Here is a 16161-nt window from a genome sequence, read left to right as displayed (position 1 = left end):
AAGTTGTTAAACCAAAGTCCCAACTGATTCCATTGCCCCACTACAGGAGAAGAGGAGCTTTCCAACTGTTCTTGGAACAGACTAAAAGGTGATGCATCTCACTACTATTTAAGGGACCTTGCTTGTGTGCAAATTGGTGGCTGCGTTTGTCTACATCACAGTGAATGCACCTCAAAAAAAGTGGCTGTGAAACACTTTAGTACTTTGAGGCTATGAGACACACAAATAAACTGAGGCTCTTTCCTCTTTATTCCATGAGGGTAACTTGGGCAGATTGCGTTAAGCAAGTTCAATCATAACAGCTGTTCTATATGTGAAATAGAGCAACTGAAAATTTAAATCTGGAAGTCGTCTAAGTGTTTGCTTGGCATGCCTGTGGAGAGAGTAAAGAAGGACGTGCAAAAGAAACAAATATATAGCCCAGCTTGCAAGGGAATGACACTGTTGCATCCCTGGGGCACGCTATTGAATAAGTAGATCCAATGAGTGAGAGTAAATTCAAACAAAAGTATATGATGCTCAGACTGTTTACAAGCACATTTTATGCCAATATACCCCAGAAGATATCCATGGCAGATCCAAATTTGCAACAGCATACAGTAAGTTAGGCTTCAGATTTTATCATGAACACATACTGACTGATCTTTTTTTTCGAAAAGAGATCCTCCACCAATAATACTTTCCTATTCCAAACTGATGTTAAACATGAAAGTACATTTTGCAGTGAAAAGAGCCTTAGCAATAACAGTATACATTAATGACCCAACCCTTTCTGAAATATTTGCTGGTACATCTAAATATCATGCCAAAGGTGGTTACTATATTTCCTCCTCTTGGAAGACTTCCAAGCAATCACAGTCCTTTCATAGAGTCCCAATTACATCTATAAGCAAAATTCAGCAACGGTATGGAGGCCCCTGCTCCCTTCTCTGAGGAGTGTATTCAAGATGGATTTCTGCTGTATTCCCAAAGCGATTATTACAGGAAATTCCCTCCAACTCCAAATGCAAAGTCTTTAGCCTGCATTTGGCACACAGTAGTGACCACTCCATTAAAAAGTCAATACAATGCACTGCTCGATGGTAAGATTCCACTTGAAACTCCTCCTAGAGGATATTACTGATTTCAGCAATCATAAAAAAGGCCCCAAGAACAATCTGCACAATTAACAAAATAAATTCTAGAACCTCTGTTGCAGATCATACAGAGAATCATACCACTGACAAAGAAATGAGCTACTATTTATTTACATACCAGCTTTCATCCCCTCAGCACCCTAATAAATGTTTCACAGCCGATTATATCATAGGTTATGCAGCAGCCAATTTGCATAGAGCTAAATGGCCAACAAAAGAAAAACTAAACTGCTGGAAAACTCAGCAGATCAAGCAGCATATGGGAAGAGAGAAACATAGGGTTGTCATTTCAGTTCTTACTTCACAATTTACCTTGTTTGAGAAATAAACGTAGGCCAGGACATCACGATATAAAACAAAGCTCGGTGGGAAAGTAAGCAGTGAGGAGGACACAGAGTTTACAGAGAGATATAGACAGCTCAGCTGATTGGGCAAGGGCTTGGCAGGAGAGATACAACGTGGGGGAGTATGAAGTTATTCACTTTTGTGCAAAAAAATAAAAACACAATATCTCTTGAGTGGAGGGGCAGGGAAATGTTTGCATTCTGAGGGACCTGCATGTCTTTGTACATGAGTCACAGAACATGCAAGTGCAATTAGGAAGGTAAACAGTAAGTTAGCTTTTGTTACAAAAAGGATTAAAGAATTTTTATTACATTTATACAGGGCATTGGTGAGGCCACACCTGGAGCAGCGTGCGCAGTTTTGGTCTCCTTACCTTTTAACGTGTCCCAGAGGGAGTGCAACTAAGATTCACTAAACTGGTTCTTTGGATGAGGGGATTGTCCTACAAGGAGAGATTGAGTAGACTAGGCCTACGTTCCCTGAAGTTTAGAAGAATGGGAGTTGATCTAATTAAAACATATAAAATTCTTAAGCAACTTGACAGGGTAGATGCAGAGAAAATGTTTCTGTTGGCTGTGGAATCTAGAATACAAGGTCACAGTGTCGGAATATGGGATCTGCCATTTAGGACTGAGATGAGGATAAATTTCTTCACTCAAAACATTATGAATCTCAAATTCTCTAACTCAGAAAGCTGTGGACCCTCAATCATTGAGTATATTAAAGAGAGTTTGAGAGGTTTTGGGTATTAAGGGAATTAAGGGAAATGGGGGTAGTGCGGGAAGGTGGAGTTTAGGTAGATTAGGCATAATTTTATTGAATGGGGAAGCAAGTGAAATGGCTTCGTCCAGCTTCTTTTTCTTAGCTCATGTAGGAGAACTTCCATTGAATTCCTTAACATTGCCACAGGATTTTTTCATACAGCTAAGCAGGTAGGCTGGGCCTCAGTTTAACATGCCAAATAAAAATGGCACCTCTGACAATGTAGTACTCCCTCACAACTGCAACTAAATGTTAGCCTGGATTATGTGAAGTCCTTGGATTGGGATTTGAGCATCTCAACCTTCTGACAGAAGGTCAGAATGCAAGTACTGAATACTGTTAGCACTTGAAGCAATTAATTAAAAAATTCTAATTCACCAGTGTCTGTTGTGCTAACCAATTTACACTCTAAAGTTTGCTTCCTAATCCAGTATAAAACTGCTAATAGGCAATATTGCAGGATAATTTTTTAAATAAATTTTGCTTCATATAAGGACTCATTTAGTACAACCTATCATTTCCTGGCTGCATAGTTTAGGTTACTCCACAAATTAACAACTTGGCATCAGGCAAGAGTTCAATAGGTGTTTTATCTTTAAAACTGTACTTACAATCAGGTACTATGTAAGTCATTACAGTATAAATCAGTGCAATTTTAAGCAAAAGGAAAATCTATTACAAGTTTAACACTAAAGAGTAGCTCAAGACCAATTTCATGAATTATATTAATGCTGCACACATCACATTTAAATTTTATGGTCAATAATTAATCATACAGGAGTGTTTATCCTGTAATCCTGGGTATAGTGGTGTCTATGCATCACGTGTATCGTGATGCATAAAGGCATCACACTGTATGGCAGGTTGGATGGACCAGCTGGTCTTTTCTTGTGACATTTTCATATGTTCATATGTACCAGCTTCATTTAGCAAACTGAAAGTGTATTAATCATTTAGCTGAAAACAACTTAAATACAGCATTGAACATCAAGTCAATGAATCACTTAACTGATCACTACACCAACATGCAGTTTAGCCTTTTCATTAGAATTCCCTTGATGTTAGTTATTTATTAAGAAAAAATACTTAAATGATGCACATGAAGCACACTTCTGTGCTGACACCTGTAAAAAGAATGCTAATTTTCAATGTGCTAAGTGATAATTATGGCTCACAATATCTATTTATCAAAAAAGTTGTTCCAGCTGTTTGCACCACTAATGATTTCACAATACAATAGTGATAAATTCCATTGATACTGGGATTAATTTATTGCATCATTAGGGTTCATCCACAGTTGCCATTTAGAAGTTATGAGCTCTCTACTGCATTGTTCTTAAACAATAGCATTATCAAAAGCAAGCAGTGGGAAGATTAAAGTTCTACTTGCAGATTAAGTACAAATTATCTGCCCTCCTGTTTCAGTACCATTTATTCATTTATCACATAACATCTAGTATTTCAGGTCAGTGTCAATATGCTCTGCATCCTCGCAGTTAACAGATGTCTTCTCTTGTCAAATGAATTACTTTATGTTTCACGCACTGGTGGTCGCAGATGTGTCACTATAGCAACGTCATTAATTTCAGATCTTACCGGAAACATGCTCTCCAATCAAACCTAATTATACCACATTGCTTTCTTGTCCTACAATAAGGAAACTATAATGTAATTATTGGGACACTTCATTTTCTATTCTGTCGTGGTAAATGAGCAAGCCAAAGTGATGGACGCTTCTTGTCAGAATGCTTACTGATGAAGCACAAACCCAATTTGCAGTCATACAAAGGACTACCTTGCAATTAAGATAGACTGCAATGTTCCTCAGACCCAACAACTTAAATTCTGTTTAGCTACAAATGGTGATTTCTGCTTCTGCAGCATAAGAAAAGCACAATGCAAAATGACATTTAACAGGTGTTTGCTCTAACCGACATATATTTTGCTCAATGAGCAAGGCGGAACTTGCAATATTGCGTGGAATTCAAACTGAAGTTTCCAGACTTTTTCCCTTGTTTAAATAATCCTAACCAACTTGTAAAAGATGTAGTTGAAAATGAAATGGCCAAAAGAAAAAAACCTCCTGCAGTTTAATACTTGCCCTGAAAAACTGTAGTAAAGTACCAACTGCATTATGACATTTGACCTGCCAATATTCTGCATTAACTTGGAAATAGTTACAGCTCAAATAAACAAAATTTCTTCAAAGGAACAGATGTTAAAAACATGTCTGGATTTACTACACAGGAGATGCTAACAAATCACAAATACAAGACCAACTTATCTCTATATAGCACCTTTAATGTAGAAAAGCACCCAAAGCTAAGGCACAAAGTACAATTTTAAAAAATGGATGCTGAGCCAAAGGTGGAGTGATTAATTGGGGTGACACAAAGCTTAGTCGAAGAGATGGGTCAGGGAGGAGGAGAGAGAGGTTGAGGGGTTCTAGGGATGTAATGCCAGCAAGTGTGGGTGTGGTGGCTGAAGGCGCGTCTGCCAATTTTGAGCATGCGCAAGAGGTCAGAGTCAGAAAAATGCAGAGTTGAGAAGAGGATTCATAGGGCTTGGGGAGGTTACAAAGATTAGCGAGATCATGAAGAGATTTAAACAAGAGGAGAATTTTAAATTTGAGCAATTGGGGATCAAATGCTAACAGAGGTCATCAAGTATAGGGATGATGAACATGTGGGACTTGGTGCAGGATAGAATACAGACACCAGAGTTTTGGATTGGATGAACTTTAATGAGAGCACTGGAACAATCCAGTCTTGAAGGATCAAAGGTTGGGATGAAGGTTTCAGCAGAAGAGCTAAGGTAGTGGTACAGATGGGAGCAGGAAGTCCTGATACTGAGGATATGCGGCCCGAATACAAGCTTAGGGTTGAATTGGATGCCGAGCTTTCAAACAGACTGGTTTAACCCCAGACAGTGGCTGGGGAGGGGATGGAATGTGTGATTTGGTTTGAAGACGATGCCTTTTCTTCAGTTAAACATTGGGTGAAACAAAGTGCAGCCCATCATAATTGAATAACAACATAAGAGTTGTCAAGAGAGGAGGCAGCTGGGTTTTAGGGTACATGTGTGAGCCGATGTCCATATTTACAAATGATGGTGGCAAGACTCTACATGCAGCTCGAAGGATGGAGGAGCCAAGAATTGGTCCATGAGAGATTCCAAAAGTCATGGCATAGGGGTGCAAAGAGAAACCACAACTGGAAGTACCCTGGGTATGGTCAGATATTGAAGAGTGGAACCAGGTCAAGGGTGTTGCACCATGCTGTAACAATAGAGGAGATAGTTTGGAGGAAGATGGCGTAGCTTAAAATGCCAAAAGCTGCAGGGCTGGCAAAGAGGGATAATGTATGACAGTGGCAGTCAGAGTCAATATTTCCAACTTTGATGGGAGCCATTTTGATGTTGCATCAGGGTCAGAAATCTGATTTAGAGATGTTTAAACAAGCAATTACGAGAGATGTCACAATGAATATATATTGTGACGGTGACTATGGCACATCATGCCCTTTAGCATTGTCAGCATCTGTGGGTTGGGCAACAAACACTATCCTCATCAGCAGCACCCAATCCCCAAAAAAATCTGCACAATGCTTGGGAAGTGACAACTAGTTCAACAACTTTGGAAAAGAAAATAAGGTTGGAAATGGGGTCCTAATTTGCAACAAGAAAGGGTGTGAGGGCAGGTTATGACAGTGGATTTGAAAAGGAGAGGAATTCAGTTACCATGCAAGCTATCACGGGGTCCAAGAAGAGAATTTACTTGGCTGGTACTAGAGATCAAAAGCAGGATTTATCATTGCCCTCCAGAATGATGCTATAGTGGGCAGTATTAGCAAAGGAGAACGAGGCCTTACAGAGCTCGTCCAGGCAGATCTGGCAATGGATACCCCTCGAATTTGGAGCAAAAATTGAAGGCATACAACGAAACTACCAGGATGAATGATGGTGTAAGATTTTCCCGGGCATCAAAAGTGGAGGGCAGAGGACAGAGTGCAGCTGAGCAAATAGACATCTTCAGGTATACTGTTACAAACAGAAGGCTGAAGTTTAGGCAGCTGGAAACTGTACTGTAGCTGTAAGCAACAAAGGCTGGAGGAGTGGGGGCTGGTGGATGGGGGAAACAGTTTATTCCAGCGGAAGAGACAGAATGAAGTGGGGTTTTTAGGAGTGTGCTTTGTGAGCAATACAAGGAAGTGATTAGAAATGGCCTTTAAATGATCGAGATCACAGCAGGAGAAAAACAACAGGAGATGGGATGAAATTTAGGGTATGGTAGTAGACAACGAAGGTTTTAAAGGAGAGGCAAGAAGGATAGAATAAGATTAAGTGCTTGAAAGAGAAGATGCAGAGCAGGAGGCAGAAAGACTCATTTGTGATTTAGTGACGTAGTGGTGGAAAGTACAGACAGGCAAGAGGCAGGGTTTCACCACCTGGTTTTCACAGGAACTTGACAATTATCCACTACAGGTCGAGTATCCTTTATCCGTAAATCCGAAAACCGAACACATCCAAAAATTGCACTTTTTTTGAACCTCATCGATCTTTGGCAAGTCTTGACCCGAGCCAATACAACCAGAGCCAACACGAACCTTGCCGAATGCACCCAACCGTGAGGGCAGGAAGTCTCTGGCCGGAGACAACATGAACCTCGCTGAGCATACCCAACCTTTAGCGCAGAAAGTCTAGTTGCTTGTCTGCACATCAACACTCTCTCTCCTACAAGCAGAACTACAGATGGCACCACGGTTGGGAACTTATTACTGGTACCCTGCATTTATTATTCAGTAATACATCTTACTTTTCTATCCATTTTATTTACTTTAGCTATAGCTAGCCTAGGCTTAGGCTATCATATGGAAGTAGGCCTAGGCCTATACGTGTTATCTGAAAACCGAAATTATCTCAAATCCGAAACGCGATCGACCCTGAGGATTTCGGATAATGGATACTCGACCTGTATAATATCATGAATGGCTAGTTCCTTGTTTGGGAGTGAAGACAGTCTGGAGGGAAACGTGGGGAACAGGCAGTGATTGCTGATCTACTGGCAGAGTCCCATGGGTGTAAGCAAAAGAGAGAAAGGCAGTAGGAGGTTGGTGAGGTTAGTCCCCAGTGGGCACGTGGGACAGTAAGGCCGACGAGAGAGGAGGATGCGAGTCTTGGGCTTGATAAGGGTGCATCAACAAACGCCTTTGTGTGGTTTTTTTGAAGAATGCCTTGAGAGGCAGTTTACTTTTACACAGCTGTTAAATAAAAAGGTACACAGGACTGTAATCATAGTAATCTACACTAAACACTAGTGATTAAAAAAGCAGTAAGATTTTATTTGCAGTAGTTAATGCTGGTTGGAAAGAAGAAAAATATGTACACTTTAAGACAACTTTTTAAACACCTTAAAAACATTTGGTTTACTGGCTGTTCAGAAGTGATTTTAAAGCTGTCACAAGACAGCTAAAAACAAAAGCTACCATCGTCTAACATTTCCAATTACATGTATGTTGCCTCCCATGAATAAAAAACAGTTCAGATTTTGATAAATCTGCCTCATAAGGAGGTTAAAAATTCCTTTAAGCAAAATTTGTAAGAGCTAACATTGAGCTTTTTGTGCACCTTTCAATTTGTCCACAGCACTAAATTACCAGCTGTTTCACCACATTCAATTTCATGCAATATCATTCAAAATGTCACACAACATTTCAGAGCAGAACAGTGCAGTTACATCTTTTATCCAAAGTTAGAAGCTGCAGAATATCAGAAACATGTCACAAGCTCAGAAGAAGACATCAACATTACCTGTCTTATCTGTTAATAAATAAACTAAACGTCCCAGTTCTTCTGGTATTGTGCTTGTCCGAACCACTGTGCCTGGAATATTATCATCTCTCATGATCATCCAACCATAAGCTGCTTTCCCCATGTCTAGGTTTACCCGTAAACTGTGCAAACAGGAAAAAGAGAAGTTAACACTCCCAATTTATTTTAGCTTTGTCTTAAGCCCCAAGTCCAACGTTGTAAGGAATGCTGGCCACTGTTAGCATTTTAATTTTCAGGCGCAGTAAACCATCAGTGCATTTTTATACATATGATAAAAAATAAATTAAAAGAAGATGAAGCCAACCGCTTATTGCAATTCTACTCGTGACCAAGTTATTCGAAAGGGGAGAAGTCAGGAGCACATGCCAAATAATTAAAATTGATTTTAAAAAGATTTTAAAGCAATTGGCAGGTATAAAAGGGACTATTAAAATAAGCAACTTGTGATGAACAGGACACTTAGGGGAACAGGATTTTACATTAGAACTATTATGGAATTACATATTTTCTTCAAAATGCATTCTTTGCCAGTTATTATTCCAATAACTACTTTTTGTCACTTGTTAGTACTGTGAAATCAAAACCCGCAGCAATAAATGAATGGCAGGGACAGAGCATGTAGACAAGTTGTTCGCAGCTGTATGATCCTTCTGGGACCATCACATTTTCTGCTTCTGCTCCTACAGTTTCATGATAAAGATCAATTTCCTTCACAATTAGAACTAGGTATGAATTTCAACATTCACTTTCTGTGGCTTTGGGCAGCATTTTAAAAAAATAATCTTACCTGATGGGGATGATATAGGAAAATAATAGGATGAACCGGAATAGATAACGATACCAAGGGCCCACGAATCCTTGTAAAGCTACCATAACCACCGAAAGCACGACTAGAGCTAAAAACAAAGCCTTCGTCAGTCGATTTAGCTCCAGGTCCAGCAAGCCGACCTACAAGAAATGAAAATAGTTGCAACTTAATTTAATACAAATTATTCCAGGTCGTATGAATAGCTGAAAAAAGAGGTATTGCCTCGAAAATATTTTACAATCGTTATTTTTATGCTGCATTTTGCACATGCCGCAATTTTGCCATATTACTCTTAATAAAAAAATTAGAACTTGTGTGTGCTCCAATATTGATAGTAAACAATTAGTACCTATTTTCTATTCCAGATTTGTAATTAGCAGATCAGGGAAAACTGGGTGCTCACAAAAAAATGGAGCAAGATCATTAAAATCACAAATCTACAGTTCAAACTTTTTGGATTTTTATAAAGCAACTCACACTTAAACAATAAAAGCAAAATACTGTAGATGCTGGAGATCTGAAATAAAAACAAAGTTTTTGTGCTGGAAAAACCCAGCAGATCTGGCAGCATCTGTGGAGAGAGAAACAGAGTTAACGTTTCGAATCCAATATGACTCTTCTTTGGAAGAAGAGCCATGATGGGGCAAGTGGAGTAGTGGATGCATAAGAGGCCAGAATTGAAGGAACGCAGAGCTCCTGGGGGGGTTGTAGGGCTGGAGAAGGCTACAGGAATAGGGAAAGGCGTGGCCATTAAGGCATCTAAGTATAAAGGAGAGAGTTTTACAAGAGGTGCTGGTGGATTGGGAGCAAATGTAGATATGCCAGAGCACAGGGGTAATGGGATTTGGTGCAAGTTAGGAATCAGACAGAACAGTTTTGGATGAGCTCAAGTTGATGGAGGGTAGAAATTGGGAGGCCTGCGAAGAGAGCATTGGAATAGTCAAGACGGGAGGCAAAAATGCATTGAAGTAGGTTTCAGCAGCTGAGGTAACAGCGGAGCCAGGAGAGCTTGAGGTGGAATTACATTTGTTATGTAAAAAGGTCAGAAACTCAGCTCAGGTTTAACTACACAGATTGCAAATAGTCTGTTTCAACTTGAGATAGCGGCTTAAGAAGGGAGCAGAATCAATGACAATGAAACTGAGATTGTGCCGGGGGCTGAAGACAAACTTCGTAAAGACGAAAGCTATTGGCTGGAGGGAACTGCAGCTCATCTTGGATTAGATGTCAGGTGAGCAACCTGACAACAGGGAAGCAGTGGAGGGATCAAGAGAGGTATGGTGAGGTAGAGCTGGGTGCCATCAGTGTACAGGTGGAACCGGATGCACACCTTTGGATGTCATCACCCAGGGGAGCAGATAGAACAGAAATACAAGGGAGCCAAATATAGGGCCTTGCAGGACTCCAGTGATAACAGCAGGGGAAGGGGAACAGGAAAAGGCATGCAGGAGATTCTCTGGCTATGACTGGATAGATGAGAATGAACCTAAGTGAGGACAGTCCTGTAGAGTAGTCCGGCTCAGCTGGACAACCGAGGAGAGGTAATGGCGGAGGATGGTGTGGTCAACTGTGTCAAAGGCTACAGACAAGTTGAGCACTATGAGGAGGAAGTGTTTTTCATGCTCAGTCACATAAGATGTCACTTGTGGCTTTGATAAGGGTGCTTTAGTGTCCTTCTAGGGTTAGGTATCAGATTCAAGCATGGAGCTTTTAGAAAAATGGACACACAAGGCGCAACATCCAGATCATCGGCACCCATTGTTTGGGCAACGAGTGATGTTTGGTGTCCAAAATGGCATCAACAGCATGTGAACACAATTTTAGGGTGAGTCACGCAGGCGCCATATTGAAGAGGGTGTGGGTGCACACACTCAAATGAACGTCGCGGCAAGTTCGCAGAGCAGGCAGATTGGGATGTCAATCAGTGTGGAATTTAGATCTCAACATCCCGGCCAATCCCCTCTTAGTCTCGTACAACTGCACACACATTTATCAGCAGGAAGGAACGCTCCACTAGCCCTATTTAAAGGGATCATCAACTACTTCCAGGTTAGTTGCTGTCTACTCTATGACTTCTTCTGGCTGTCCCTTCGATTCTGCAACAATTTGGTGCTTTCTGTAGCTGTTTAAATTTTCCCCAAGTCTACAGGGAGTGGTGTGACAAGTTCTCATGGAGTTTTGTCAACTTCAAGGCTTCTGCGCAAACCAGCTACTCCCAAATATGGGTGCATTGGCAGCTATTCCCCCTGGAATGCAGAATGACTTGGATATTGAAGAGAGGCCACCCAGAGAGCAATTCTTCTACCAGAACGCTAGTGAGTAACAACGCGCAAGATGACTGCACTTTAGCAAGGAGGTATGCACTGAAATCTGCCAACTGGTGCAGCCACAATTTGTAACCTCAGCAGTGGCAGGACCACATTGCCAGTGACTGTGAAGGTGATCGTGGCGATGAATATCTGGTTCCTTGAAGGTTGGAGCTTGAGATATTTTCAACGTCTTGTGTCTGTCATCCACTGTTGTATGAGGGAGGTCACTGACCCATTCTATTCATTGTGAGATAACTACATTTCACTTGCTTTTCCCAGAAAGCAGCAGGCTTAGCAAGCAGACGGTTTCACTACAATTGCACACTTCCCCATAATTCAGGGTGCCACTGATAGTGTGCACCTCGGTTCGCAGTGCCGCGTGTCAACTCTGTCTTATATTGCAACCAAAGGAGATTCCACTCCCTCAATCACAGCAGAGAATCATGCAGCTCAATGCCCAGAATCCTGGCAGCAGTCTTAATGCCTTTACCCTGAGACAGTACTGTGTCAGTTGCTTTGAGTCACCGGGGCATACCGAAGGGTAGCTACTGGGTAACAAGGGCTATCTGCTGCCCACATGGCTGACAACCTACACACATATGGGCAGCGTGCAGACAAGAGCCTTGCTGCCACATGAAATGTGATAGAACAGGCCACTGGCATGCTATAACAATGCTTCCGTCACCTGGACCACTCTGGAGGAGCCCTGCAGTACCCAGCAGAGTGGATTTCAAGATTCGTCATGGCCTGCTGCATGCTACACAACCTCACCATCATGAAGGGACAGTTCTTGTCTCGAGCTTCACAATGAGCAGGAGGAAGAGGAGGAGGAAGGGGGGAGGCAACGTGGACAGCCCATTTCTGGCCAGGTTGTCCATGAAGAATTCATCTGTGTGTGTAAAAGTGACTGCAATCCCATTTTGCAACAGCTCCACTCTTCCCTCTGTTATTGGTTATCATGATGTCAGCTTAGTCACAAGGCAAAAATAAAAGGCACTACAAAACAAAAATGTTCCAAACCAAATTCATAAATAAAATCATGCTGTACTGCATACAAAAGTCAACTAATCACCCTCGTGCATTCTCTTAGCGCCTGAATTCATTGTTCCCTCTTACCTGCCCCGGTGCTCCTACTCAGTGCTACTGTTAAAAGTAAAATCATATTTCCATGGCATGGGTGTAAGGAACAGCTGCAAAATATTCAATGTTTTTAATAGTTCACCATATATTCATTAATTGCCATGGAAGCTTAAACCAGTTGCATTCTTTTTCCCCATATAGATCCAAAAATACACATTCCTCCCAAGTTTCCATGGTAAAAATTTCCTAAAACCCAATGCCCAAAACCTGACCGATACATTTACTAACACTTGATCCAGTGTGTGAGCATTCCAGAGAGTTTTGGTTTTTGCAAAAGGGAATTATGTAATGACTAAAGGAACAATAAATAAAGAAAATAGAAATCTCAATCTTTTTACAAAGTCTTCAAGTCAACAGTAGAGCTACAGACACTTACTGCACAGAAGGTAGCCATTCTAATCTGTGCCAGCCTGTGAGATTCCAAAATGAATCCTCCCTACCCCACACCCTCCCCGTAGCCCTATAAATTCCTCTACTTCAAATATTTATCCAATTTTCCCATAAAAGATGCAATGGCCTCTGCTTCAACTGTTTCCCTGTAGCAATGCATGCCATGCTTCAACAATCCTCTGCAATATCTCTCTTCTCATTCACTCAGTGATGATTTTAAATCGATGGCTCCTGTTCACTTACTCCTCAACAAGAAATAGTCTTTTCCCTAATCATCCTATCAAAACCTTTCCTAATTTTGAAAACCTCAAGTCTCAATTAACAATCCCTGTGCCAGATGACATAACCCCAGTCTCCCTTTCTAACTTTGGTTGCCCATCCCTGACAACATCCTGGTGAATCTACTGACTACATATGATGTTCTCTATGGTTTTAATGTCCTTTCCATAATGAGGTGCTCAAAATTGCAAATAATCCCTGAACGCACGGCCTAACCAATGTTTTGCACAAATTTATCATTATCCCCTTTTTATTGTAAGCTGTCCCAGTTTATAAAGCCCAAAATGCTATAAGCTTTTTACATGGTTTTTATCTGTCTGGTCAGTAATGAAACATGAATGTGAAGCTTGGAGGGTTGGGAAAGAGGGAGAAAAGAAAATCAACAGCTTCGAAATGTGGTGCTTAAGAAGCATCCTAAGGTAAGCTGGGTGAAGAAAAGAACTAAAGAAGAAGTAATACTGGAATAAGGCTATCAAGAGAACTGAAATAATATCAAAAGACGACAAATGGAGTTCTTTGGGCATATTAACCGTGCAGAAGGATTTGAGCCTAATCACCACTGGAAGAGTTAATGGAAGAAGAGCATGAGGTCGACAGCAAAGGAAGCAGCTCAACAACATTAAAGACTGCCTTAACCAGAACTCCAACAACCAGGGCATCTACTGATACAATGATCAGAAGGTTTAGAAGACCATGGTTGACTATGCCACTTGGCATGGCACACAGACAACAATGATTTGTGTTCACTGGCACTTTCAGGGAATTATGTATTTGAATCTCGAGGGCTCTCTGGCCTTTCGCATCTTTCAAAGTATGTTCATTGAATTTACATTCCCACGATAGCTTTTTTCTCCCAAATATATGACCATAACATTTATCAACATTCAAAATCAACTTAGGAAGAATATATTGGCCTTGGAGGTTATGCAGCGTAGATTTACCAAAATGATACATGGGCTCCAAGGTTCAAACTACAAAATATTTTTACACAAACTGGGGTTGCATTCCCTGGCATTTAGATGACTAAGGGGTGATTTGATTAAGGTTTTCAAGCTATTAAGGATAGAAGAGCAACAATTTCCATTAGTTGGGGAGTCTAGGACCCTAGTCACATAGTCTAAAAAGTAGAACCAGATACTTCAGGAGTGAAACTACTTCCACAAACACTTCCATAGGCAAAGGGTAGTTGAGGTTTGGAATTCTCTTCCACAAGCATCAATGTTGGGTTGATTGTTAATTTCAAATCTGAAACTGATAGATTTCTGCTAAGTAAAAGGGTATTGAGGGATACAGGGCTAAGTTGGGTATATGGAGTCAGGTCGCAGATCAGCAATGATGTGGCTTGAGGAGCTAAATCTGCCGCCTGTGTGCCCATTCCACTTACCAGACTGCTTTCCTGGAGTCCATAGCCTTCAATGTCATTTCTACTCTGGTGGTTGTGCTTATATAGATTCACTAATTAAGTGTTAATTGAAATTATGTTTTCAGAAATAATTCTGCTCGTTTTTACTTTCAATTGTACAATAACCCATAGTGGGGAGAAAGAATAATTTGTGACAGGCTTCAGTGATTCCTCCTTTCAGCTTCCTTGCACAACCAGAAATAGTTTTTCTTTAAATTACTCATGATCATAATTTTAACTACACTGCCCTTTCATACAGACTGAGCAACTTGTTTTTGTCCAATTGATTTAAGGTGCTGTTGATCATAGTTAAATCAATTTTAAAATTTCCAGCAGCCCACACTGTAGCTATTTTTCCTGTTCATCTTTGAATGCATCACAGTCAATAAAACCCGTGAGGGAGAAAAAGCATCACAACTGAATTTCTCTTACTCCTTTCTAGCAGTTCTCGTCAGACCTTACGGCACTGTAAAATGGGAAATAAACACAAATGTTTCCCTTAATTATAGAAACAATCAAAATTGCACCTAAACATTTGTGAAGAATTCGAACATTCCTAAGGCTTGCCTTTCTCTTCCCCCTGAGAACTAAGAGTCTATAGACGACAGCAAACTGATTTATCAGCTGCACTCAACGTAACACAACTGAGGCAAATATCTTACAATTTCCACAGCTTCTGCTAATACGTGGTTTATGCTTGAATTATCGAGAAAAATGGGTTTTGGGATTAAAAAGAAGAAAAATTAAGCCAGAGAAGCAGAGCACGTTTCAAAGACCAGATCTCTTTGGGTTCACAATGGCAGTCTAAGTTTCAGGCCTCACTGCGGATCAGATGAAGTCATTATTCATTCAGTCAAGGAAAAAAGACTCAATTACCTCAACCTAAAGATGCTATCAATGAATGCAAAGTGCATATTTTGCTCTATTCATCTAAATCCCATTAAAAGTGAAAGGAATGATTTAATCTGGCCGTCTAAAGTTGGTCTTTTTTTGTAATAAAATAAAGAATCACTGTCTCACAATATGCATAACTACTGTCTGAGACTGTTCCCCCTGCATCATAAACAGCGGAAAAAACTGTGAAACTCTATACAGAAAATTCAGCAAAGAATACTACTGTTCCCTTGGAAAAAGTCACGGCTCCAATGAACTGTCACCTCATAAATATGGTAAGTTCTGCTCTATTACAACAAAGAAAAACAATTCTTGGTCAATAAGTGTTGCATAACATTTTCCTTTTCCCACACAGTGTAACCATCACTTTCAATCTACACACTACAAAAACATCTGATTTGTAATTGGTTCATCAAAAGCAAGAAAGAATTGAACACAAAAAGTAAATGGAGGCTTCCATGACAAGCCATACTCATGTCAGCACTTAATTAATAGGCAACAATGATAATCTGACAAAAATACAGTAAAACACCATATTAAATAAAATAAAAACAAAACTGCCTGTAAACAAAATGTACTGTATACACAATAATCCATGTTAATGTAGCACTAATTACATTTGTACAACACTGGCTACCATTTCCTGAAACCCTGGCTGTAATCAGATACACTGTAGTGCATGGGAAAACGCAAAGTTAAAAGGACACTAGCTTTATTGCACTACATTAACTTTTTGCTGAGAGTTTCAGCTTGACATTTTACATTTGGGCAGGCCAATTAATGAAACACTGATAGCAATATTTATTGCCCAGAGACTGGACACTTTTTTTATTTTGTGTCTCAACATTAAATTTTAATGCCAGACGT

At 40.4% G+C, this 16161-nt stretch overlaps 1 protein-coding gene across 3 annotated transcripts in view; it reads right to left on the bottom strand.

Moving 5' to 3' along the window:
• The window catches only part of atp9b (ATPase phospholipid transporting 9B), a 272096-nt gene that overhangs the window by 79109 nt on the left and 176826 nt on the right, over positions 1 to 16161 (bottom strand). For all 3 annotated transcript variants that reach the window (XM_078539908.1, XM_078539909.1, XM_078539910.1), the window contains exons 12-13: positions 8860 to 9020; positions 8052 to 8194 (exon numbers count right to left, since the gene is read on the bottom strand). In XM_078539908.1, the coding sequence (XP_078396034.1) occupies positions 8052 to 8194; positions 8860 to 9020 (304 nt within the window). The remainder of the gene's footprint in view (positions 1 to 8051; positions 8195 to 8859; positions 9021 to 16161) is intronic.

This window comes from Cetorhinus maximus, chromosome 4 (assembly GCF_964194155.1).
Source record: "Cetorhinus maximus chromosome 4, sCetMax3.hap1.1, whole genome shotgun sequence".
NCBI classification, from domain to species: Eukaryota; Metazoa; Chordata; class Chondrichthyes; order Lamniformes; family Cetorhinidae; genus Cetorhinus; species Cetorhinus maximus.
The sequence above is the reverse complement of the archived record's forward strand: the minus strand, read 5'-3'. Positions and strand labels throughout refer to the sequence as shown.